At 35.7% G+C, this 27379-nt stretch overlaps 2 protein-coding genes across 6 annotated transcripts in view; one reads left to right on the plus strand and one right to left on the minus strand.

Moving 5' to 3' along the window:
* Nucleotides 1-1021: 1021 nt before the first annotated feature.
* Nucleotides 1022-23912, minus strand: LOC138318163 (uncharacterized). 4 transcript variants are annotated; one of them, XM_069260312.1, is made up of 11 exons: nt 23700-23912; nt 18563-18607; nt 17981-18096; nt 16922-17106; nt 16568-16595; nt 16109-16229; nt 14428-14460; nt 11923-11952; nt 7410-7436; nt 5799-5879; nt 1022-4618 (listed from the first exon to the last, which is right to left on the minus strand). In XM_069260312.1, exons 1-11 carry the CDS (start codon nt 23737-23739, stop codon nt 4212-4214), a joined length of 1113 nt encoding a protein of 370 aa, XP_069116413.1. In that variant the 5' UTR covers nt 23740-23912; the 3' UTR covers nt 1022-4211. The 4 variants fall into 4 exon arrangements, with proteins under 4 accessions (XP_069116413.1, XP_069116412.1, XP_069116415.1 ...); XM_069260311.1 differs by lacking the exon at nt 14428-14460 and adding an exon at nt 15890-15922 and having other exon boundaries at nt 23700-23911; XM_069260314.1 differs by lacking the exon at nt 11923-11952.
* A 147-nt stretch (nt 23913-24059) lies between these two features.
* Nucleotides 24060-27379, plus strand: part of LOC138318161 (kinetochore-associated protein 1-like) — a 51791-nt gene continuing 48471 nt past the window's right edge. Inside the window, exons 1-2 of one of the 2 annotated variants that reach the window (XM_069260306.1) lie at nt 24060-24175; nt 26991-27140. In XM_069260306.1, coding sequence (XP_069116407.1) covers nt 27015-27140 — 126 coding nt within the window. In that variant the 5' untranslated portion in view covers nt 24060-24175; nt 26991-27014. Of the gene's footprint in view, nt 24176-24340; nt 25832-26990; nt 27141-27379 lie in introns of those variants that run through there. The other variant, XM_069260307.1, reaches the window with a different exon arrangement.

The raw sequence follows: 27379 nt of genomic DNA on the forward strand, positions 1-27379 counted from the left end.
CAAGGGACCTTCATTCATGGTCTAATTCATTAAATATATCAGGACATGGACTTCTTCTAATAAAAGAGGTTTTTTTGATTGCCTTAACTGTGTGCCACTACTTTATTCTTTATTCTTGTATTGTGCCAATAGTTAGATGACCGTTAGGGCCCATCGGCCTCTTGTTCATAACCTAATGGAATTGGTCCCGTTTAAGAGTAACAACAATAGTTATCTTCCCTTTCTCTTCTCTTCATTTCATCCGCGACACTCCTTCAGGTGTCGCCCAACTAGTATGTTTGTTTGAGGAAATTAATGTGATTTATGGCCATGTGTATGAAATCTGTTGTAAATTGGCTGTTCATTAATATTCAAATATTATTTTGCAGACTACTCACGTAGTTTTGTGAACATAATTTATCAAATTTGTAGACATTCTTTTATAACATGGATGTTCATTAATGTATCAAAATACGATCATTCAAAGCTTATTTTCCGGACAAGAAACGCCCTTTCTGATAAAATCTTTCAAAATATGTGCATTCTACGTTACTGTTATTCGTACCTGTAAATGCATGCAAACGTATTACATAGAGACAAACTTTGTCACATTTTAGGTTGACTTTAATTGGTCAAATTGCAGTTCAAGTGTAAGAATGTTTCAAAAGAACTAAAACCTCCAATTTCTTCATACTCACTTAGGATTCGTTGTTTTCTGTGTAATGTCATAATCGACATCGTCATAATACCACCCATATTGAAACTGAACTCTGACCAACCACAGGCCTTGCAGATTATAGAGAGTGATACCAAAGCCATACAGTCCAGTTATTCCATTCTTTTGATGCACTACAAAGGACCGACCAAACCGACTTCAGATTAGCCATGACTTAGTCCAGGGTTGGACATTAAGACATTGATAGTAACCCCTGTCATGTCCATTTTACGAAAGGCTCTTCATCAAAGACTATACTAGGCCAAAAAGCATTCAATTTTGATGACCTATTAATCATTCATGAATTTAAATAAACACTGGAGACAATTCTAATGGTAAACAGTTAGTCAAACTTTAATGAATATTTGCACTGACAGTAATATGACATTATAACAAACTGATCAACAGGGTCATACAGTGCAACCTGGTTAAATCAAGGGTATCACCGAGACTCAATCAATTTGGTGTATGGAGATTTTTTATTTCTACGGGTTAGTAGATTTACCTAGATCTTCAAATTACTTTAAACAAATGAACTTCTACAAAAATATTATCTTTTAACTAATGTTTAACTAAGCTGATCTAGAAATCAAAATGATAAGCTGCTATTGAAGAAATGACTTCCTAAAGATATCTTAATCAAAAATATTAAAGGTAGGTCTATGGATTAGACGGGTGAGATATTTAACCAGGCTATTCTGTAACAGATACATAAAAGTCATCGACATGCAAATATTTGTAACATGGAAAAAAAAACAATCTTCATATCTATAATATCACAGTTCAAAGGTCAACATTTAAAAACCTTCAAGGAATGGACAAATTACATAAGCATGAACATCAACACAATAAAACTGGACAGTAAACCATAAAACTGCACATTTAATTGTAAAATTTGTCTGGTAAAATAGAATCATACTGTGTTTACTGGTAAAATGTAGGTGTAATAGATAATACCATATCTAAGGTAAATCTAAAGTTTCATTAAATATAATTGAAATATCAGGTGGATTTCTAAGATTCTAATGACCTAAAACAATGCACAGTCATATATTTGTACAGAACATTTCAAAGAGCATTTTATGGTGTAGAAAAAAAGAGTTAAACAAAATGAGCACCCAAACTAAATATTAGAAACAATTATGACACTGTGATATATTAGAGCACTTTTATTTAATGTAAAAAGTCTAAAGACCACTGTCATGTATCAAAAGCTTTCTTTATTCTGCCTTTCCACGTTACTGACTTAGCTCCCTTGCCAGTTGGTATCCATTGTGATGTCATTATTTTGTGAGCAAAATTCAAGTCGTTTTCTCAGAAAAGTATGATGTTATGCTCACAAAACACATGATGTCAAAATCAATACCTAGACGCAAGGGGAGATAACTTTGTAGTATGCAGATATAAAATACCAAATTATGAATATCAAAATCGTTGTAGTGCAGTGTAGTAATAAATCTAGGTCAAATAACAAGGTTATGAATGTGGATCTTATTTATCGGCTTTTAAGTAATATCTAATATGTTAATTTCGAGATACCAAAATAAGTTAAATGACATGGGTGAAGTTTGATTCACTGTGATTAGTCTCACCGTCTGCTGATTGTGACGCCATATTTTGACATGATTTTTGTGACATCATTATCACCGGAAGGTGGGCCTATCAACATTAAAATGTCTTTCACCTGTGTTATATATGTACAAATCAACTCAAAAAACACTATTTTATGATCATTTACAAAATCTTGTATGTTAATAGTCATTATTTTTAGACAGTTTTAATATAGGCACATAGATTATGTTTCCAACATAACTTATCAAAAAACAAGTGAAATTCAACCATAATGGTCCCATGATACCGTGAGTGTATATGATATAAACAGTGATCATATCATTTACATTTTATACAACAAATTACAAACCAAATAATTAGTTCCAAGTCATTCATGTGACAATCAACACAGTGATTTGTGTAACATGATAAAGCCTTCATTTGAAGTTTAAAAAAATTACATCATTAAGCTTATAAACAATTCTTTATAAGTTTGATGCTTTGATGTAATAAGGATTTTAAACCACAGACTACAATAACCAGTTTCACTACATGTTAAGCAAAACACATATGTACAGATGTGCACTAATTTTAAAACAGAAGGCACACTGATGGGGAGACTTTATGAGACAGTGTTTTCATACACATGTATTATTTTGTCCACAAGAAGTTCAAAGTGCCTTCATGCTTAAAATGTTTTCAGCAATAAGTCGTGCCAACTCAGAATTGATCCCATAATACAGTTATTATGGCTTGTTTTTGATTAATTAATCTCTTATTGGACATACATGTTTTCATACCAGGTAGTTGAGTTCAGAGAACTTGGAGAAAAAACTACCAAACCACAACCATACAGGCCAGTAGCAGTCGACTTTCAATTTGTGGTCCAATCTATCACTGTACCCTATGGAGTTAACTGATTAAAATACATTTAGCCAGGACTTTCGTAATGAGTTAGAATCACATTAACTTATTTCTCAAGGTCTATAGATATTTATTATTCCTTGTTTTAGATGTACACATAATCTCATATGTAAGTGTTAATGTTATAGACTACAAACTGTAATAATAATATTTTAATTAAAAGCAAAAGTGAAGAAAACAATAACAAAAAACAAGGGAATGTTAATGGACGGATGATATTTTTAAAATATCACAACTTTAAAAAAAAGTTTTTTCTATAAAAAATACATTATATATAGGTACATGTAAATCTATAATAAATAATCATATAAAGGCAAACACATACAAGATAGAAAGCAATAAAAGGCCCAATAACCTTAGAGGCCACCTGAGTTATGATTAATTTTGGGATACACTGTATTGCTTTATGAGACCTTGAAAGGTCAACATCCTTCTTTTGACCTTACATAATTTTTACCCAATGGATGTATCATGTCTTATATTCTCTTACATATCTATCATAATTTCAATTAGATTTTGAACTTATCATTTCCAGAGTAATCTTGATGCGAGATCAAGGTGAAACATTTTACCAAGGGTAGAACAATGATACTGGTCAATCATGTTCTAAATCTTCTTATATTTTTCTATATAGGACCAATACCAGGTCTCCATTTTGTGATCAAGGTTATTCACTTGACGTTTCATTAGCCCTATATACATGTACCTATATTCGACCTAATAAGCGCCCATGTCCCTATAAGCGCCCCTCCCCCTTTTTGAGGCCTCGATTTCAATTACCCAGACCTAAATAAAACTACACAAAAACATATAGATTTGCAATTATTTCATCTTATTAGCATCTCTTAATTTTTTCAATTTGTTAAAAGCCCTGGCCAATTATTGGGTTGAATTATCTCAAAATTGTGGAATAAATTGTAAGAAATCCGGATTATCATTTTCATTTTCATGACAGGAATAGAATGTTAATGTAAATCATTAAAAAAAATATAAATGTAAACCTTGGTAGGTATGGTTTTGTAAATAATGTTCGGAATGGCTTTTAGTATTTTATTCTCCACCACATCCTCCACATCCTCCACCACAGCCGCCACCGCAGCCACCGCCTCCATCCATCACCACCACCATCACCACCGCTACATCCTCCTCCACCAGTGTCACCACCACCGCAGCCACCGCCGCCACCGCAGCCACCGCCGCCACCGCATCCTCCGCCACCTCCACCACAACCACCACCGCCACCTCCACAACCGCCTCCGCAGCCACCACCACAACCACCAGCACCACATCCGCCGCCACCATAACCGCCACATCGATGGGATCCAAAGCTGCCCCAACTTCCAGAGCCCCAGCCGTGATAGCCCCAGCCATAGCCACCCCAGCCCCATCCATATCCCCAGCCATAGGGCCGAGCCATTCCATAGCCTAGGGCTCCACCAAGTAATAAACCTGCAGGAAAAATTAAAAGAAAAATTGATATGATATCATTAATAAAAAATTGTTATGTATATACATACTATGAAATGGCAAAATAGGTTCCAGCGGAAAATTCAAATATGACTTTGACTCTAATCTTATATATGACTAAGACTCCAATCTTATATATGACTATGACTCCAAACTTATATATGACTATGACTCCAATCTTATATATGACTATGACTCCAAACTTATATATGACTATGACTCCAAACTTATATATGACTATGACTCCAAACTTATATATGACTATGACTCCAAACTTATATATGACTATGACTCCAATCTTATATATGACTATGACTCCAATCTTATATATGACTATGACTCCAATCTTATGTTTGACTATGACTCCAATCTTATATATGACTATGACTCCAAACTTATATATGACTATGACTCCAAACTTATATATGACTATGACTCTAATCTTATATATGACTATGACTCCAATCTTATATATGACTATGACTCCAAACTTATACTATGACTCCAAACTTATATTTAAGCATTGATGTCACTATTTGTTAATTTTATCGGGGTATGAAAAAAAAATTGTTTGCAAACTGTGTGAATCCGCATAGCGGATTCTCACAAAAGTTTGCAAACAATTTTTTTTTCATAACGCGATAAAATTAGAAAATAGTGACATCAATACTTATAATTAATTTTATACTCTATTTGATAAAATGAAGTATGTTTAAATGTAACATTATAGTGGTTTTTCAAGGGATTCTTTTTTCTGAATCAATATGCAATGTCAATGTCTCTATTGTGACGTCACGATAACGTCGGGATTTCACGCCATTCTCGGATTTTTTTTCATAGTGGTATGCAAAAAAAATATTGGCCAATCAGAAAGGCAGATTTGGTATGAAAACAAAGAAAAATTAATTATATGACTATGATTCCAAACTTATACTATGACTCCAATCTTATATATGACTATGACTCCAATCAAGTTTTTAATTAATGGCTCTCAAACACAATGTCTGACAAACAAGTTTACTAATCTAGTTTAAAATGAATGATCATATAAAATGTTTTACCAGATTGTATCATACCTACCTGTAATAAAACTATCACTATCACCAATATTTTACCTGTAATTAATTGTTTGGCCAGTGATGCCCTAATTAAACAGACTTACCTGTTGCAAATCCATCACCACCACTACTATGATTATTTTGGGTATGTGTAGTAGTGTTGACCACCACAGTCGTAGGTTGTCCTGTATAACAAGGTATATATATGCAATAGATTTGAAGAAAATTCCTTATGGACGAAAAATATATACAAGAAATAAAAACAATAACGACTGACTAATGTATGCGCTTTCGTTAGTCAGTCGTTTTTTCCTTTTAATTTCTTGTGTGTATATATATATATAGCACAATAAATATACCAAACATTATTTTGGTATTTATGAACAGACTTCACCTTTTTTGTGGGGTGAAAGAAAAATTGAAAATCTTCCGAGTAATTTTCTTTTTTATCTAACCAAGATGTAGACACATAAAAAGGTCTAAATAAGAATTTCTATTTTATTGTATAGGTAGAAGGCTAATTAAATACCGTATAACCAGATATTATCGCAATTTCATGGGACATTGGTATATTCACGAAAATTTGATCCATGAAATATTGAGAAATGGTTGAATGATATCTAGCCTTAACTCCATATGGCAATAATTTAAAATCGCTAACATGATTTTTCTCGTTTTAAGATAAAATTGAGAAAATTTTGGTCTGAGAAAATAACCAGCTATAGAGTATTGCCAATCGGATATTTTATTGACCAAGGTTTAACACATAAACGCTCCTGCCTCAATATGTTCCTTGTGTGAATGATGTAAGATGATTACATCTCCATTCCATGGCAGGGTACATTCTGACCTACCACAGTTACTTCCCTTTGTTTCGATCCACCAATACAGACAGAATGAAATGAAGGGAAGCAATTATAGAGAGTGTTGACATGGCAGGATATGCAAGAGAGAATGACAAAGGTATTACATGCTGTAGATGGCAAAAGACAGAAAGTGTAAAATAGTAGCAGGGGAGGTAATTTTGAAAAATGATGGTGGCAGGGGAGGTAACTCTTATAATGATGGTGGCAGGGAAGGTCACTGATAATGATGGTGGCAGGGGACGTAACTCTGATAATGATGGTGGCAGGGGAGGTAACTCTGATAATGATGGTGGCAGGGGAGGTAACTCTTATAATGATGGTGGCAGGGAAGGTAACTCTGATAATGATGGTGACAAGGGAGGTAATGGAAGTTTCAACATAAGCAATCTATTAATTAAAATTAGACTTTTAATTCCGCACCACTATGATGTTCTACGATACACTAAGTATTTGAGTGTATCTTTGAGCATCGTAGTGGAGCAGAATTACAAGTCTAACTTTAATTAGATTACAACAAAAGCAACAGCATTTCACATGTTGGTACTGACAGTATTATTTTCTGAACTTTAATCGCAGTTTCTCTGGGTATTGACAGAGTAAAAGAAACAAAGGGAAATAACACTGATAGATCAGCATGAAGCAACAGATACTAGGCGATAACTGATGAAGTTATAATTAATACTGAGCTAAGGTGACCAACCTAGTGTTTAGATATAATTGATATCACAGCTCCATCTGAAGAATTTACAAATCGTCTATAGTTTTATTATTACTGTTAACAATAAATGTATTTTAATACCGAGGTAAGTTGTTGACTGACATATTAATTAAAAAAAATAAAAATACTACCTGGATACTGTTGATGCTGAGCACCATCTGCAAAAAAATGATAAATAAGAATTACAAGATATACTGCTATTTCAAAGATGCTTCTGTAATCACAGTCAACCATAACTTTTTCTTCATGGTTCAATGAAGTCACACAATTTTTACAATTGATGTTAGATATACTTACTTTCTGTCATATACCCTATTACCTTGTTTTTCATGTAATAATGTGTGACCACTTGAGGAATTCCTATACACTTGAGGCGTATTCAGGATGGTGAGCGCTCACAAGCGTTAGCAGGCACTCGCTTCTGAATGGACATGAACGGATCCCTGTTTAGGGATTTTTTAAATACATATTTATTATTCTAATAGTGCCAGAGCAAGTGCAAGAGAAACCACAGTGTCAAATGCATGTCCAAGCACCCGCTGCCATTCAGGATATTTCTTGTCGCACCGGTGATCGCCATCCTGACACTGTGTTAGATCATGACATGTTTATTTCTTATTTATACCAACTCCAACATTTGCTTATTTCTAGCAGTTATATATATATGAGGCAAAGAAGGAGCTCCAACAAGGTGGACAAAACAATAGCCGTTCAATATAATACTGTTTTAGTGTTTATGCATAAATAGGTTAATACTGACAGCTGTGAAAACTTTAATTCTGAAATGAAAGTGTAGGCACATCATAGAAAAGTAGCTGCCACCAAGACTGCTGAGACTATGAATACATAAATATCCCACAGAAATACAACAAATCCATCTAAAACAATTTTGTTACAGTTTCAAAAACCTATATTTGGACTTTGGCCTTGTAGGGGCCCAATACCGACCCATGTGGGGTAAAAAACCACTCTGGACCTTGACCATTCAGATCCTATAGTATATATATAGAGTGACCATTAAATTACTGAATAATTCCAACTCCATATGTGATTGAACACTGTGGCATTGACAATTCAAACTCATTGAACTTATCACACATGTGTATGTTAAGTTATATGTCATATGAAGAATTGAAGCTTCTTTGACTTTACCCTTATTTCAAGAGTTTATTAGTCAATTAGTTAAAACAGCCTATAACAATTCTACAAAAATACTGGGACGTCCTAACTATGACAGGGCCACACACTGATAATACTGGACGTACTACTGGGACGTCCTAACTATGACAGGGCCATACTGATAATACTGATACTGGGACGTCCTGAACTATGACAGGGCCACACTGATAGTACTGGGACGTCCTAACTACGACAGGCCATACTGATAATACTGGGACGTCCTAACTATGACAGGGCCATACTGATAATACTGGGACGTCCTAACTATGACAGGGCCACACTGATAATACTGGGAGGTCCTAACTATGACAGGGCCATACTGATAATGCTGGGACGTCCTAACTATGACACACACTAATACTGGCTCCGACTATGACAGGGCAACACTGATAATACTGGGAGGTCCTAACTATGACAGGGCCATACTGATAATACTGGGACGTCCTAACTATGACAGTGTCACACATGATAATACTGGGTCGTCCTAACTATGACAGGGCCATACTGATAATACTGGGACGTCCTAACTATGACAGGGCCATACTGATAATACTGGGACGTCCTAACTATGACAGGGCCACACTGATAATACTGGGACGTCCTAACTATGACAGGGCCACATGATAATACTGGGACGTCCTAACTATACAGGGCCACACTGATAATACTGGGACTCCTAACTATGACAGGGCCACACTGATAATACTGGGACGTCTAATATCCCTAAACTATGACAGGGCCACACTGATATACTGGAACGTCTAACTATGACAGGGCCACACTGATAATACTGGACGTCCTAACTACGACAGGGCCATACTGATGATGCTGGGACGTCCTAACTATGACAGGGCCATACTGATGATGCTGGGACATCCTAACTATGACAGGGCCACACTGATAATACTGGGAGGTCCTAACTATGACAGGGCCACACTGATAATACTGAGACGTCCTAACTACGACAGGGCAACACTGATAATACTGGGAGGTCCTAACTATGACAGGGCCATACTGATGATGCTGGGACGTCCTAACTATGACAGTGTCACACAGATAATACTGGGTCGTCCTAACTATGACAGGGCCATACTGATAATACTGGGACGTCCTAACTATGACAGGGCCACATTGATAATACTGGGACGTCCTAACTATTACAGGGCCACACTGATGATGCTGGGACGTCCTAACTATGACAGTGTCACACAGATAATACTGGGACTTCCTAACTATGACAAGCCCATACTGATAATACTGGGACCTCCTAACTATGACAGGGCCACACTGATGATGCTGGGACGTCCTAACTATGACAGTGTCACACAGATAATACTGGGACGTCCTAACTATGACAGGGCCACACTGATAATACTGGGACGTCCTAACTATGACAGGGCCATACTGATAATACTGGGACGTCTGAACTATGACAGGGCCACACTGATAGTACTGGGACGTCCTAACTACGACAGGGCAACACTGATAATACTGGGAGGTCCTAACTATGACAGGGCCATACTGATGATGCTGGGACGTCCTAACTATGACAGTGTCACACAGATAATACTGGGTCGTCCTAACTATGACAGGGCCATACTGATAATACTGGGACGTCCTAACTATGACAGGGCCACACTGATGATACTGGGACGTCCTAACTATGACAGGGCCATACTGATAATACTGGGACGTCCTAACTATGACAGTGTCACACAGATAATACTGGGACTTCCTAACTATGACAAGCCCATACTGATAATACTGGGACCTCCTAACTATGACAGGGCCACACTGATGATGCTGGGACGTCCTAACTATGACAGTGTCACACAGATAATACTGGGACGTCCTAACTATGACAGGGCCACACTGATAATACTGGGACGTCCTAACTATGACAGGGCCATACTGATAATACTGGAACGTCTGAACTATGACAGGGCCACACTGATAGTACTGGGACGTCCTAACTACGACAGGGCCATACTGATGGTGCTGGGACGTCCTAACTATGACAGGGCCATACTGATGATGCTGGGACATCCTAACTATGACAGGGCCACACTGATAATACTGGGAGGTCCTAACTATGACAGGGCCACACTGATAATACTGAGACGTCCTAACTACGACAGGGCAACACTGATAATACTGGGAGGTCCTAACTATGACAGGGCCATACTGATAATGCTGGGACGTCCTAACTATGACAGTGTCACACAGATAATACTGGGTCGTCCTAACTATGACAGGGCCATACTGATAATACTGGGACGTCCTAACTATGACAGGGCCACATTGATAATACTGGGACGTCCTAACTATTACAGGGCCACACTGATATGCTGGGACGTCCTACTATGACAGTGCACACAGATAATACTGGACTTCCTAACTATGACAAGCCCATACTGATAATACTGGGACTCCTAACTATGACAGGGCCACACTGATGATGCTGGGACGTCCTAACTATGACAGTGTCACACAGATAATACTGGGAGTCCTAACTATGACAGGGCCATACTGATAATACTGGGACGTCTGAACTATGACAGGGCCACACTGATAGTACTGGGACGTCCTAACTACGACAGGGCCATACTGATGATGCTGGGACGTCCTAACTATGACAGGGCCATACTGATGATGCTGGGACATCCTAACTATGACAGGGCCACACTGATAATACTGGGAGGTCCTAACTATGACAGGGCCACACTGATAATACTGAGACGTCCTAACTACGACAGGGCAACACTGATAATACTGGGAGGTCCTAACTATGACAGGGCCATACTGATGATGCTGGGACGTCCTAACTATGACAGTGTCACACAGATAATACTGGGACGTCCTAACTATGACAGGGCCATACTGATAATACTGGGACGTCCTAACTATGACAGGGCCACATTGATAATACTGGGACGTCCTAACTATTACAGGGCCACACTGATGATGCTGGGACGTCCTAACTATGACAGTGTCACACAGATAATACTGGGACTTCCTAACTATGACAAGCCCATACTGATAATACTGGGACCTCCTAACTATGACAGGGCCACACTGATGATGCTGGGACGTCCTAACTATGACAGTGTCACACAGATAATACTGGGACGTCCTAACTATGACAGTGCCACACTGATAATACTGGGACGTCCTAACTATGACAGGGCCACACTGATAATACTGGGACGTCCTAACTATGACAGGGCCACACTGATAATACTGGGACGTCCTAACTATGACAGGGCCACACTGATAATACTGGGACGTCCTAACTATGACAGGGCTACATTGATAATACTGGAACGTCCTAACTATGACAGTGCCACATTGATAATACTGGGACGTCCTAACTATTACAGGGCCACACTGATAATACTGGGACGTCCTAACTATGACAGGGCCACACTGATAATAAGTCACGATCAAAACACACACTACACTTACAGGGTTGGTAGCCATACTGGGGCGCTCCATCTGAAACAATGACTTTGTATGATAAACTTGTATCTGACATCTTTTAATTTCCACATCCTTGTCTATAACGTGGCATTATGTAATGTGGAAGCCATGTCAATGAATGCTTAAGATCTAAACAATTATAGAAGTCACACATCAGCGTGTTTTAGTTACAAAAGGATGTCCAGTTGAAAGTCGTTTTAACTTTTAATATTACTCTTTGGTTTTACGACATGTCACACACAACACAATTAATCTACTTTCTAGCAAGAGTGCTTAAAACTAAATTGACTTTGAGAATACAGACCTTTGTGTGATGACCACTATGACATAGATAATTTAGATTTCTGTATGAAAGATTACCATAATACACACCCCTGTGTTTTGGCACATAATTTCTTTGTATCTAAATAGACCACTGTGACCTTGAGAAATTGTGATCTAGTCCGAGTTATAGAATACTCTGAATATGTGTATTTGTGTAATTGCACATATGAACTTTACCATTTAAATCTCGTATAATGGCACATATGACCAGTGTCATAGTACATATGATATTGACCATATAAATTCCAGTGTAATGGCACATATGACTTTCACCATATAAATCCAAGTGTAACGGTTTATATGAGCTTCACCATATAAATCATAGTGTAATGCCACATATGACTTTCATCATATAAATACGAGTGTTATGGCACATAAGATTTTCACCATATAAATCCAAGTGTAATGGTTTATATGACCTTCACCATATAAATCATAGTGTAATGCCACATATGACTTTCACCATATAAATCCAAGTGTAACGGTTTATATGACTTATATCAAAGTGTAATGGTTTATATGACCTTCACCATATAAATCATAGCGTAATGCCAATGACTTTCACCATATAAATACAGTGTTATGGACTTTCACCATATAAATCCAAGTGTAATGGTTTATATGACCTTCACCATATAAATCATAGCATATGACTTTCACCATATAAATACGAGTGTTATGGCACATATGACTCTCTTCATATAAATCCAAGTGTAATAGTTTATATGAACTTCACCATATAAATCATAGCGTAATAATGCCACATATGACTTTCACCATATAAATACGCGTGTTAAGGCACATATGACCTTCACCATATATATCCCAGTGTAATTAATGGTACACATGACATTCACCATATACATGATAGTGTAATGGCACATATGACCTTCACCATATAAATCGCAGTGTAATGGCACATATGACCTTCACCATATTTAAATCCTAGTTTAATGGCACTGATAATGAGACCTTCCCCATTTAAAATTCCAAGGTAATGGTACATATGACCTTAACCATATTACCTGGTAAGTGTTATGGTACACATGACCTTGACAATATAATTGTAGTGTAATGGTATATATGACCTTGACCATACAAATCCTAGTGTAATGGTATAAATAACATCAACCATATATATCCCAGTGTAATTGTACATATGACCTTTACCATATCAAGTTTTATGGTACACATGTCCTTGACAATACAATCCTTGTGTTATGGTATACATGATAATGTATATGACCTTGACAATATAAATCCTAGTAGAATATATTGGTGCAATAGGACTGTCCAAACTCAATAGTAAGATGGAACAATATCTATAAACTCCTGATACATGTTCATTTTATTGAACTCCTCATTTGGATGGTTCTGACAAACATGTGAAGCAAGAAGATTCAACAGCAATAAAGATAATGATTAGTCACTACAGTAACGCACACTACACTTAAACAGCTGGTGACCATATTGAGGTGTTTACATGTGTCTGTCAAGTGATCATGGATATCTCGACCCCAATGAAAGGTTTTGACTGGTCATCATGAGGCTTGATGAATGTTGATGGCTAAAATCTTAAACAAGGATTGAGATACCCCTGTCCACCTGACAAACCAATGGTTGATTATTTTTCTTCCATACTTTCAAAAAATAACCAATTTTGATTGTTTAGAACCACATGTATTTTTATCTTGCAATCATCATAGAAACATCATAATGCATGTAAATTGATGACATCATCAATAATGGGTGCCACGTGTATTGATGATGTCACATCATTGTCTTGTGAGTGTGAGCTACCCCAGTAAAACACAGTATCTTTTCCATGAGATAACCCTGTCAAGTATGGGAGAAAATAATTTCCTGTAAAACCAAAATTTTTAGTGAGGTTCTATTTTTCTGATTTATGGATATTCTTAATTAATGACAGCTGTGCTTGGGTGTAATGTAAAATAAATAACTACAAGTGTACTTTTATTCATTTAAAGATAATGGACTTGTGTTTAACTATTCATTGTGCAAATAGTTTTAAATATAATATGTGGATGCTTTAAATCCCGTATTCATAAACAAACAAACAGATAATTGTTGAAAACATCAAATCTGAACCCCACCAAAATATTCAGTTTTACACAACTTACACATCAAATTTTACATAGTACTTACAAGGCTGTTGGCCATACTGGTTTGGAGCCCCATCTAAAAATCAAACAAATAAACCGCCACATATGACTTTCACCATATAAATACGCGTGTTAAGGCACATATGACCTTCACCATATATATCCCAGTGTAATTAATGGTACACATGACATTCACCATATACATGATAGTGTAATGGCACATATGACCTTCACCATATAAATCGCAGTGTAATGGCACATATGACCTTCACCATATTTAAATCCTAGTTTAATGGCACTGATAATGAGACCTTCCCCATTTAAAATTCCAAGGTAATGGTACATATGACCTTAACCATATTACCTGGTAAGTGTTATGGTACACATGACCTTGACAATATAATTGTAGTGTAATGGTATATATGACCTTGACCATACAAATCCTAGTGTAATGGTATAAATAACATCAACCATATATATCCCAGTGTAATTGTACATATGACCTTTACCATATCAAGTTTTATGGTACACATGTCCTTGACAATACAATCCTTGTGTTATGGTATACATGATAATGTATATGACCTTGACAATACAAATCCTAGTAGAATATATTGGTGCAATAGGACTGTCCAAACTCAATAGTAAGATGGAACAATATCTATAAACTCCTGATACATGTTCATTTTATTGAACTCCTCATTTGGATGGTTCTGACAAACATGTGAAGCAAGAAGATTCAACAGCAATAAAGATAATGATTAGTCACTACAGTAACGCACACTACACTTAAACAGCTGGTGACCATATTGAGGTGTTTACATGTGTCTGTCAAGTGATCATGGATATCTCGACCCCAATGAAAGGTTTTGACTGGTCATCATGAGGCTTGATGAATGTTGATGGCTAAAATCTTAAACAAGGATTGAGATACCCCTGTCCACCTGACAAACCAATGGTTGATTATTTTTCTTCCATACTTTCAAAAAATAACCAATTTTGATTGTTTAGAACCACATGTATTTTTATCTTGCAATCATCATAGAAACATCATAATGCATGTAAATTGATGACATCATCAATAATGGGTGCCACGTGTATTGATGATGTCACATCATTGTCTTGTGAGTGTGAGCTACCCCAGTAAAACACAGTATCTTTTCCATGAGATAACCCTGTCAAGTATGGGAGAAAATAATTTCCTGTAAAACCAAAATTTTTAGTGAGGTTCTATTTTTCTGATTTATGGATATTCTTAATTAATGACAGCTGTGCTTGGGTGTAATGTAAAATAAATAACTACAAGTGTACTTTTATTCATTTAAAGATAATGGACTTGTGTTTAACTATTCATTGTGCAAATAGTTTTAAATATAATATGTGGATGCTTTAAATCCCGTATTCATAAACAAACAAACAGATAATTGTTAAAAACATCAAATCTGAACCCCACCAAAATATTCAGTTTTACACAACTTACACATCAAATTTTACATAGTACTTACAAGGCTGTTGGCCATACTGGTTTGGAGCCCCATCTAAAAATCAAACAAATAAACATTTTATCATTTTTATGTATATTGTATGCTTAATCATAAATACCCATCTGTATGTATGCAATTCTATTTTTGACCAAGCCTTGATAACAGTTAGAAATTCTTAAAGGTTTTAAAATTGGCTTCTGTTAAACTTAAAATGACGAGAGATAACATTAACAGGCTTACTCTGAGGATAAACCGCTTGGTTAAACCCGTATGGCACTGTCTGCTGTGGGATCTGTTGTTGTTGTTGTTGTTGAGATTGAGCATAAGGAGGAGGGTGAGTAGGCTGGGGAGGGGCAGGTAACTGTAAAATAAACAAAAACATTAGCAGGTAAAATAATACACATATATGTTGATACTATTCACATGAGCTGTTAATAAACAATTCTCATTAACAATAATTAATTTGTAAACAATCATTATGGAATCATTCACCGTTAATGAAACCAAACAAATCCTGATTTGATATTGTTTTACGTCCTATAAACCCCCAGGAGGAGAATGACTTATGGTAGAAGGTTGGGGATATTTGGGATATATTTAATCACCCCAGCCAAACTAAACCACATTGATAGGCCAAATATCTAGAAAGAAATCTGCTGAAATTTCATCAGAATTGCATTAATAGTCAAAAGAACTTACCACTTTTTGGAATGCATCTACCCAAGCTCTGAAATGATAAAATTATATTAAATGTAATATAACATATGCATATCCCAGCCCTGAAACTCATATGGACTGCTCCATGCAGCCCCTGAATGAAAAGAATTCAAATGTGTCTACAGTGGTGAATGAGTTTTAAAAGTTACGTGCAAAATGTTGTTAATCAGTGTGAATGTTTTTTTTATCTATTTCCTTTTCCTACAGCATAGAATCAAAATATTTTGAAATAAACACATAAAAGATCCCAAGGTGGACCAAGGTCAAATATGTGATATCTCAATCTAAAATGAATTTCTGATATATTGTAACCAGATAATGTTTAACTGTACTTACTTTGTATCAGACTCCCCTGCAAACAATATCCATATAACCAGTAAGTTTTTGTTTTTCCTCTTGCCTCTCACTGGTCTGTCGCTAGGTAAAGCCATGAGTGAGTCGAGGGCCGAGCCCTGAGGAAGATCTGGTCGGTTGGGGATCCGTAAGCACATGCTGCCAAAACCAACATGACTGGCTACAGACTGTAATAGAATGGAAGTACAATAATCACAAAAATCTGGTAGAATGATCTGACTTTCACACAAGCTTTCATGGTAGATAATTCATTTGACAAATTCTGTGTTCGCTGTAACTATCGCCCCTCCCCCTATAAGTGCCAAACCCTCTTCTGGAGAAGGAGTTGAAAGTTACATAAAAACCCTCCATGCCTTGGATTTAACAAGGTTTTAAATGTGTAATGCCTATAAAATCTGCATTGTGTCAATGTTGCATGAACTTGGAAGTCTTTCACAAGAGAATCATGATGTAATAAAGCATCTCAAAGGAAAGAAGGCATATGCATGTTTACTTTGATCACTATCTTGCTTACCTTAAGTTGTGTTTGTCCTAAACCATCTTGCTTACCTTAAGTCGTGTCTGTCCTAAACCATCTTGCTTACCTTAAGTCGTGTCTGTCCTACACCATCTTGCTTACCTTAAGTTGTGTTTGTCCTAAACCATCTTGCTTACCTTAAGTCGTGTCTGTCCTACACCATCTTGCTTACCTTAAGTCGTGTCTGTCCTAAACCATCTTGCTTACCTTAAGTCGTGTCTGTCCTAAACCATCTTGCTTACCTTAAGTCGTGTCTGTTCTAAACCATCTTGCTTACCTTAAGTCGTGTCTGTCCTAAACCATCTTGCTTACCTTAAGTCGTGTCTGTTCTAAAAACCATCTTGCTTACCTTAAGTCGTGTCTGTCCTAAACCATCTTGCTTACCTTAAGTCGTGTCTGTCCTAAACCATCTTGCTTACCTTAAGTCGTGTCTGTCCTAAACCATCTTGCTTACCTTAAGTCGTGTCTGTTCTAAACCATCTTGCTTACCTTAAGTCGTGTCTGTCCTAAACCATCTTGCTTACCTTAAGTCGTGTCTGTCCTAAAGGAATGTTATCAAAGCGATCATTGAACCACTGAATGATGGAGTCCTGATATAGCACCAGGTACTTCTTCTCCCAGTCACCACCAAAACAGCTGGCTGTTACAAATACAACAGGATAAATAATCAAAAAACAATATACAATAATATCATATGATACAGAAAATTTTCCTCATAATTCATTATTAGTGTATGTTCTGAAGTAATTATATACACATGTATCCTTAAAAAGGGAAAATGAAGATATTTTGTTCTATTTTACTAACAAATAGTCACAATTTTTATCTGTGCTGCCCTGTGTCAGGGAAAACTTAAAACTATTTGTTGTTCTTCCATATCTATAGAATGTCTCATTTCAACTTTAGTTATAGGTACAGTAGATTCATAACGAGAAGAACCTGATATCTAATCCATTGTTCTTCTGGTATATATATAAAATAAGATAACAAATTATATGGCAAATGATACACAAATGTTTAACATGTACTTTCCGATAAATTATACTAAAATGGGAGCATATTTTAAAGTTAAATTTTTAGTGGCAAATTTAATTAAATACACTTACGAGAATATATTTCAACAAATCCTTCTTTAACTTTAGGAGTATGATCTGAAAAAGAAAGTTAAGTAAAACTTTAAAGGATTTGTGCAGTCAAAAATGATAATTTCAGTTTATGCTGGAAATGGCTTTATTAGACCGTGTAGAAACCTCTCCGTGCCGCGCACGACCGGAATAACCTGTAAACCGCCGATATCGAGGTCAAATTTTCTGACCGCCCGATTATGCATATTTTCTAGCCCTAAACCGTGTGACGTCACAATAGTCCGTGGCTTATAGCTGTACTTTAACTGATGTGCTATCACTTACATCGACGGTTTGTTTGGTTTTACGTCCTATTAACAGCCAGGGTCATGTAAGGACGTGCCAGGTTTGTTGGTGGAGGAAAGCCGGAGTACCCGGAGAAAAACCACCGGCCAGCGGTCAGTACCTGGCAACTGCCCCACATGGGATTCGAACCCGCATCCCAGAGGTGGAGGGCTTGTGGTAATATGTCGGGACATCTTAACCACTCGGCCACCGCGGCCCCTACATTGACGGCCACAGGAAAAGCTGATCAAAGATTTTTTTTTTATATGATTACTTTTGAGTGAAGTTAATCGTACAATAACTTTGTCTCGAATATAAATAATTAAAAGAGTGAAATTCGATGTTTCAAATACTCTAATTTATGCTCTAATAGCAGGTATCTTCGTGTAATTATGAAAGAAAATCCACACAGAAATAAAAGTTTCCGATTTTTCGTCGAGGAGTTCAGCAACGAATACGCTTTAATTCAATAATATTTTCCTGTAGTCTGTATCTTTGATACATTGTGAATTGCAAAGTTTGTGACTGTAGAACGAAATTTTACGTAACAATTGAAGAAATCCTTGATTAAAGCATCAAGGATATGATGCTTGACATACGTACACACCGATGATTTATCATTACAATCATTGTGTTGTGTGTTGCTAACCGAATAAATCGAGATGCATTTATTACAATACCGTAAAACGTTTCAACATGTGGTCGAAAGAATTTACTTTTGATATTATAAAAGATCTAAATATTGAGATATTAAGCAAAACAAACTATTTTTCAGACCGTGCGATCGCTTTCAATTTTTAATCGATATACGAATAGATACACCGACATTATAGATATATAATTAGCCATGCCTTTGGTTTGATGGTTATGTAATACCTTGACCAGGATGTCATTTACCTGTATACAACGCCATTCATCGAACTCACCTGTAATTACCTGGCCGCGGGCAATTTGCTATTCGGTGGACTATATCGGGTATTTGCTATTTTCTTACTGTCAATCAGGTTAGGACATCCGGTAATTGGATTGTGATTTGAATTATGGAAACCTCGTACATCTATGTTCTAGGGTTTTTTATTGTCACCTCCATTTTTAAAATGAAGATGTAAAAGCAAATGGAAATAAAGTATACCTGATCATACCTAGGAATACATATTACATACACATATATATATGTCGTATGCAGGTAAAACAAAAATGGAAGGTGACTTATTCAGAAACAAAAATGGTTCTAAGAACTAGTTCAACTAAAGGTTTAACCTTAAAAATTATTCCAGTCTAACTGTAATTACGGAATCGTGGCATATAGCAATCTCCAGTAATTTCTAAGGTTTTCACCGTTTCGAATCTTAATGTGGGGTTACAACATTATCACACTAAATATACTTATTTAAATATCACTTAGTATATTTTTAAAAAGGTACAAAATATTATATCTATTCTTAATGCCTGTATACGAGTAATTTCAATTTTCATTTGAACACTGTATGTGGTTACTTTTTGGATTATACGATAAATGTTCATATATCATACTATTAAATCTCGGTATGATATACAAAACGGTCGACAATGAATATACTATTTTAAGGATTTAGTAAAATTTCGAAATAATGAATTTAAATCTACACTTAAACTGTAATATAGGAACATATATCAGAAATACCATTGATGTATTTCTGCTTTTTAGTAAACGTTATGGATAAAGTTTCGAAGGCAACAATATAGATATACATATTATTTTCGGTATAAGTTCGGTACTGTAACTCCAATATCACATAACTGATAACCGTCCGCATTTTCTTTTTTACTCAAAAACTGTGCCGTGTTTGCATCGTTATAGCAGAAGTTTGAATGAAATAAAAACACAGATTCTAGATATATTCATGCTAAATTTTGGGATTTTACTCGTAAAAAGATAGTGTTACATTATACTTTTTTATTACACTGAAATTTACATCATATGCTTTCTAAATCTCAGTCCTTTCTAAATCTCAGTCCAGACTGAACCGAACATCATTTTGATATCGCTATCAAATTGGACTGATTATCTAATTTAAAGTTAAATATATGCTTGTTTGAATTTTTGAAGTGGTGTAAATGGAATGTTTTGAAACTGAAAATATCTACATCATAAAGCTAGAATAACCATTTACTCGAAAAACTCAAATTGTAGATCTAACGTATACGTATATATGCTGTATACATGTATAGTACTAGGCTTACCTTGTGTAGCCGCGGACTACTCTGACATCACAAGACCACGTGACCACCTAGCTCATTATCTCTGAACCGTAGTCGACACTACCCGTAAATCACGACCAAAACCAACCGATAGAGATAAAAGCTAGGCGATTCGTTGGGTGGGACTTAATTTTTCATTCATCAAAAGCAATATCCTGACGTATTATCAAAAAAAATTTTTGGCTGCACAAATCCTTTCAGGACAAAATTGATCTGATGCAGGTGTTAACTGTTTGTGGTGGATCAACCCTATACACCTGTCTTATATAACCATATTACACTAATATACAGTTAAAAAGGCTGCCGTTCTACAAGGGTGAATCAGAGTTTCTTTACCTTCACTTAGACTTTGCTATAATGGTAGTCAGTCAACACAACAGCTGGAATCCAAGAATTGGTCATCCACATAATGCTTATCAATTAACTCTAAATAACATCCGTCACGAATAGTAATTCAACAAATTATTACATTTTGACATCCAATACTTTATTAAAGGGAGACCATTCATATCTATCTAAACAGTTATAAAGTGGATTTTGGGTGGGTTTTTTTTAATGTTTGCTTCAAACATTTATTGATATTTTAATTTGTAATTTATTTTTACTTATTCATATATTTAACTTAGACCAACTTTTGGTGGTCAATGCATGCAGTCTGACATGTTCTGTTCATCTGATCCAAATTAATTTTGTGCTACCAAAGAAAAAAATATAGACATTTTACTTCAGGGCTAAATTTAAGCCATTTTGCCAGTACTCTTCCAAAATGTCCTAAAAAATTCAAATGCTTGATCATTCCAATAGAGAATGTCCAAAGGAAATTTTGTAAAAACCAAAAAATGTCCTAAAGATTTTGAAATCAGTCTGAAACTTAGAGCTGCCTCAGATTGTGAAGTGGAACAACGTTATTAAGAAATGGTGCAACTATGTCATATAAGTAAATAGGTGTCATATGATTTAATATTTTGTACATTAAAATAAGTTTATGTTTGTAACATCAAGTAGACAGAAGTTCCAAACCTGTTTCAGAATAAAATTAATTTCCACTTCCCAATTCTGTAATTAATTTCATTGCTTCAATTTGAACAGATTCAAGTTGTTTAGATTCACTAATAGTACAGTTACTGCAGGCAGTATCGGCATACTCTAATATAGGTCTACTCTTACATAAGAACAAAAGGGGCCTATAGTATAATTAATGTGTTTCTATCAAATTAATGAAGTTTTGAAACACTGATTTTAATCTGGCAGTTTACTAATATTTTGTTTTCCAACATACATGCAATTTATGATATATATCCAAATCCTCACCAATACCATAATAGTTGAATAGGTATACGTTGTGGTTTAGTTATCACTGTAACTGTCAAGTATTTAACATTTGTTCTTCAAATGTTATAATGTTATAATGTGCATCGCCACTGTACAAACCAGGTGCGAGGAATATTCCACGCAGTGTAACACATGTTTAAAATAGTGACAGCTTTTAAAGTACTGCTACATGATCACAAATATATGGAGTAAAGCTATTGAAATCATATCGCAATATGATTAGCTGATGATACATAGCTGGGTTTACACAGTTAAGGTTCATGTAATGGCTTTAAACAGTGATATTTTGCAAGCCTAAAACTCATTACTGTGCTGCAATTGAACAGAACTAATTTCATTAATTGTTGTATATAACTGTCAGTCTTACTGTTGATATGTAATTTGTGAAGCTGCGTGTAAAATACAGTAAAATATGAGAAAAATGTATATTTCTGGAGAAGACATAGAACTCGTGTGAATTGCATTGATGGAAGCAAATAATCATGCCATCGTGTTCAGTTGTGAATATGCCAGGTACTCCAACAGTTTGTTTGGCAAAATCGGACCAGCAAATAGCGCCGGAGCCTAGTGTAGTAAATGCAAATGGCTGCTATAAATGGCGGATCAAAAATATCGCATATAAGAAGCCATCTCAATTGATACAAATGTTTTTATAGACACCATAAGGTACTCTGAACATAACAAGAAGACTCTTCACGAAAAAAATAGTTCAAACAATCTGTTTGGGGCGAAAAATGCAAATTTCCGGAAAGAGCCTCAAAGTCCACATTTTAACCATTTTTTTTTCGTAAATATTCTTCTTGTCATATTCAGAGTACCTTATAGTGTATATAAGAGCACTTGTATCAATTAAAATGGCTTCTTATATGCTATATTTGTGATCCGCCATTTAAAGCAGCCATTTGCATTTACAACAATAGGCTCCTGCGCTATTCGCTGGTCCGATTTTGCCAAACAAACTGTTGGAGTACCTGGCATAGTCACTACTGAACACGATAGCATGTTTATTTGGTGCCATCAATGCAATTCACACGAGTTCTATGTCTTCTCCAGAAATATACATTTTTCTCTTATTTTACTGAAATTTACAAGCAACTTCACAAATTACTTATCAACAGTAACACTGACAGTTAGCCAGGGTATATACCAACAATTAATGAAATTAGTTCTGTTCAATAGCAGCACAGTAATGCGTTTTAGGCTTGCAAAATATCACTGGTTAAAGCCATTACATGAACCTTAAATTAGTGAAAGCACTTACTTATCACACCAACTGATGCCTTTCCTGAAGCACAACCCATTATCTTCCTGATTTTGTATTGTCTACCTCTGTCAAATTAGAAAAGTCTTATCAATGTTTACATTTCTCTTCGGTTAAAGACACATCCGCGCCGACTGAAACATTATGAAATACGACAGAAAATGGCGGTGTTCGCTTCCCCAGTTACATGTAAACAATGTTGGTCTCGGACTTTTTGTTTACAACCTAATGAAAACTCTAGAAACCCGGATTTAGCTCGAAATCGACACTTTATTTGATGACACATTTACACTTTCTTCTCTAAACCATAATTACAATATGTTTTTCTAGTGAGCTAACATTTTTTTTATTGAATACTTTATGAGGAAATCATAGGAAAAGGAAATAGATCTAACAAAAAATGTACGAAACTAAAGCCAGGCGAACAGGACTTCCGGTGGGTGACATAGTACCGCGCATTTTAAAAGTTTGGCAAGGTTTGTATCAAGTTGTAAACAAATCAAAATATCGGCTATGGCATTAATATTTTTCACTAAGACCTAATTGTTTTAAAATGATATAGAGTAGGTAATTTAAAGTTCAGAAATATATCTATGTCTGTATCGATAGATCCGAGCAAAGATTTATAGGCTACTGTAAGCAGCGCCATTCTGTCATTTCGCATGTAATTCTAAATTCGCAGGTTTTCGGCCTGCCCTCTATATGATACGTTGTAGAACCCGTTTCCTGTTTTAACACAACGGTAGAGAGAGGATCTTACAGGACATGTTTAAAAGCCTCCAATGGGGCACATACTATTTTATCCTCTAATCAGTCAATGACTGTACGCACAAAGAAGGAATTCCTGCATTGCTCACAGTTGTGTGACGGTAACTTACCGTAAGGGGTTTTGAATTTCTGGTGACATTTTTTTAACAGTTTTTGTGGTGATGTGATTTTCGTAATACTTATCTTTGATGTTTCTTTTGGGTCGTTGTTTGGTTAAGTACTCATCTGGGGCCTGGGGGTATATTGATGGTAGCAGCCCCTCCACCTCTTTATATAGGAAGGTCAGTCTCTGTTGTTCACGTCTGATCTGAAGTGAAAGTAGTTTCAGATCCTCTAGCATTCTTGTAAAGCATCCTTTCTCCCTGGTCTTGTAGTCGTTGGAAATGAATCTGGCTGCTAGTCTTTGTATTCTTTCAAGTTTGTCAATGTCTTTTTTGATATAAGGGTCCCAAATTATTGCACCATACTCAAGAATGGACACACCAGTGAAATGTATGCTATTTTTTGCTCATAGTTGGGCAGTATTTCAGGTTCCATTTTAGAAAGCTATTTTTGTAATATGAGTGTCGATCCCATTTCAAATCGTCAATTATTATTTTAAAAGAAACCTCATAGAAATGCATAGATATTTACTCAAGATAGTATGTTGTGGACATGTGTAATTTCTGCTGAAGGACCCAAATATACAGGGGGTATCAGGAATTTTAGTAGGCCTATTTGTTTCGATTTCAGTGTTCCATTTACTTATTTCATTGATGATTACTCTTATCAACAACATTATTTTAATCATTTCAGGCAATTACATGAATATAATATGACATAAGGCATCGCCTTAAACTGTTAAAGGTCTGATAAAGGACGCAGCCAGATGTTTCAGAACCCATTGATTATACAGTACAATGTTAAATCCTGTTTATCCTTGTCCAAAAACCCTAATTTGAGAAGGAAACCCATTTAAAAGAGAATGAAGAAATTTTATTTCCATAACAACGGATCTTCTGTTTTTTGTCAGTTGAAGGAAGGTGGTCTAAACATCACTTGAACACTTGCAAATAAAGAGCGATAGCACTGAGCTGAGCTTCTGCCAGATGAAGATTACGTTTGTCAGATCATTAGAGCGTTTGAACTGCTCGATTATATAATATGCTTACTTCAAAGCTAAATATCCATGGTGATTACCCATGATTCCCTTCACCATAGGTATAAAAAAAGGGCGGCCGCAAACTGAAGCTGTTAGTGTGTAGGATTGAATTTTGAAGATTGGGTTTTTTCTTATATTTTAAAATAATAAATTTTATGTTGTGTACCCATTGGAGGGGTTTCATTATCTTTCAGGAGAGGCTGTGCAATTGCAATTTTAGGGGGTACGTACTTTTCTATACTATCTGTATGCTATCTATCTAATGTACCGTATTTTCCGGAGTATAAGCCGCTACTTTTTTCCCTGAAAATCGGTGGTGCGGCATATACAACAGTGCGGCTTATCCGTGGACGAAAACCAAAATCTGACGATGTTTTTGCATTATTACGTCGTGATTCACATGTGAAAATCGTTAGTTTTACTCGCCAGTTTTGTTAAGTTATACATCGACAAAATCACTGTAAAAGTGTTTAAAAGATAAAATATGCAATAAAAATATATTAAAGATGAAAATAATTACGTATCAGATGCATGTTCATTCGTAAAATTGTTTATTCACGGAAAATCGGCCGACTGAAGCGTGGTGTTTTCAGTCACAACACAATGGCGGTTTAGTCTTTATACATCGAAAAAATCACTGTAAAAGTTTTTAAACTATATAATATGTGATGAATATATAATAAAGATAAAAATAATAACGTACCAGATACATGTTCAGTCGTGCGTCTTATGCGTGTACAAAACCTGAAAAAATCGGAAAAAAGGCCTCTGCGGCTTATACACAGGTGCGGTTTATTGTCCGGAAAATACGGTAATTTAGCCTAAATCAGGCGGTACCCCAATTATAAGGTGTAACTGGCAAAAAGTACCAGGTACCGCCTGAAAATGAAATCCATGTCATTGTTTTTAAGGGGTGGAAGATTTAGAAGAAATGTCGTAAATTTTCACTAAAAGAATATGACATCTCATAACATGATGGCCTGCTTCAGAAAGTAAGACGGTAACTTGCACTCGTAAGCTATGTACATCAAAGGTTGCGTTGGCAAATTTCAGATATCAAAGGAAAAACTAGTTGTCGCCCAACATCACGGCCAGTGCACAAACACAAAAGTGCTCGTGACATATTCGTCCAAATCCCAGAATGACAAATCCTTCACACTTAATATAATCCTTGGTTTCAGTAACCATTAATAATTTGTTATATTATAATTTGTTATGATTTTCAGTCATGACTCGTACAAGTCATATCACACAAACATAGAAATTTGTGTGAAGACCTAGATGTCATTTGTATTACAAAGCACAAATTACATTGTACCATATGATGTAATATTAATAAGTATTTCACAGCATTAAAATCATGTTTTAACTTTATATTTCAGACTGTTTAAGTATAGCCAAAGAATATGGTTTGGGATGTTGTGAAAGCGAACTTTGAAGATGGTGAGACTGTTAATTTTGGGCCAAGAAAGGAATCTGGTATAGCCCTTTATCAAATTGACACAATTGCTACTGTTTCACCTAGGAACGAGGTTAGTTATAATTTTATTACAACAAAGGCATTGAATCTGATTCTGAAATGATGATGCAAACTATAAAAGGAAACATAATTCCCTCTGTGGATATATTTCACACATTGAAATTAAAATAATTAATTTCATGTTTAATTTGACATAAATTAAGAAAATTTAAACCAGATCTTCCTGGAACTTTTTTAGTGATTTGATTTTCCTATCATAGATATCAAGAGACTTATATTTTCTGGGTTTTT

The sequence above is a fragment of the Argopecten irradians genome, chromosome 3, assembly GCF_041381155.1.
Source record: "Argopecten irradians isolate NY chromosome 3, Ai_NY, whole genome shotgun sequence".
Lineage (NCBI taxonomy): Eukaryota > Metazoa > Mollusca > Bivalvia > Pectinida > Pectinidae > Argopecten > Argopecten irradians.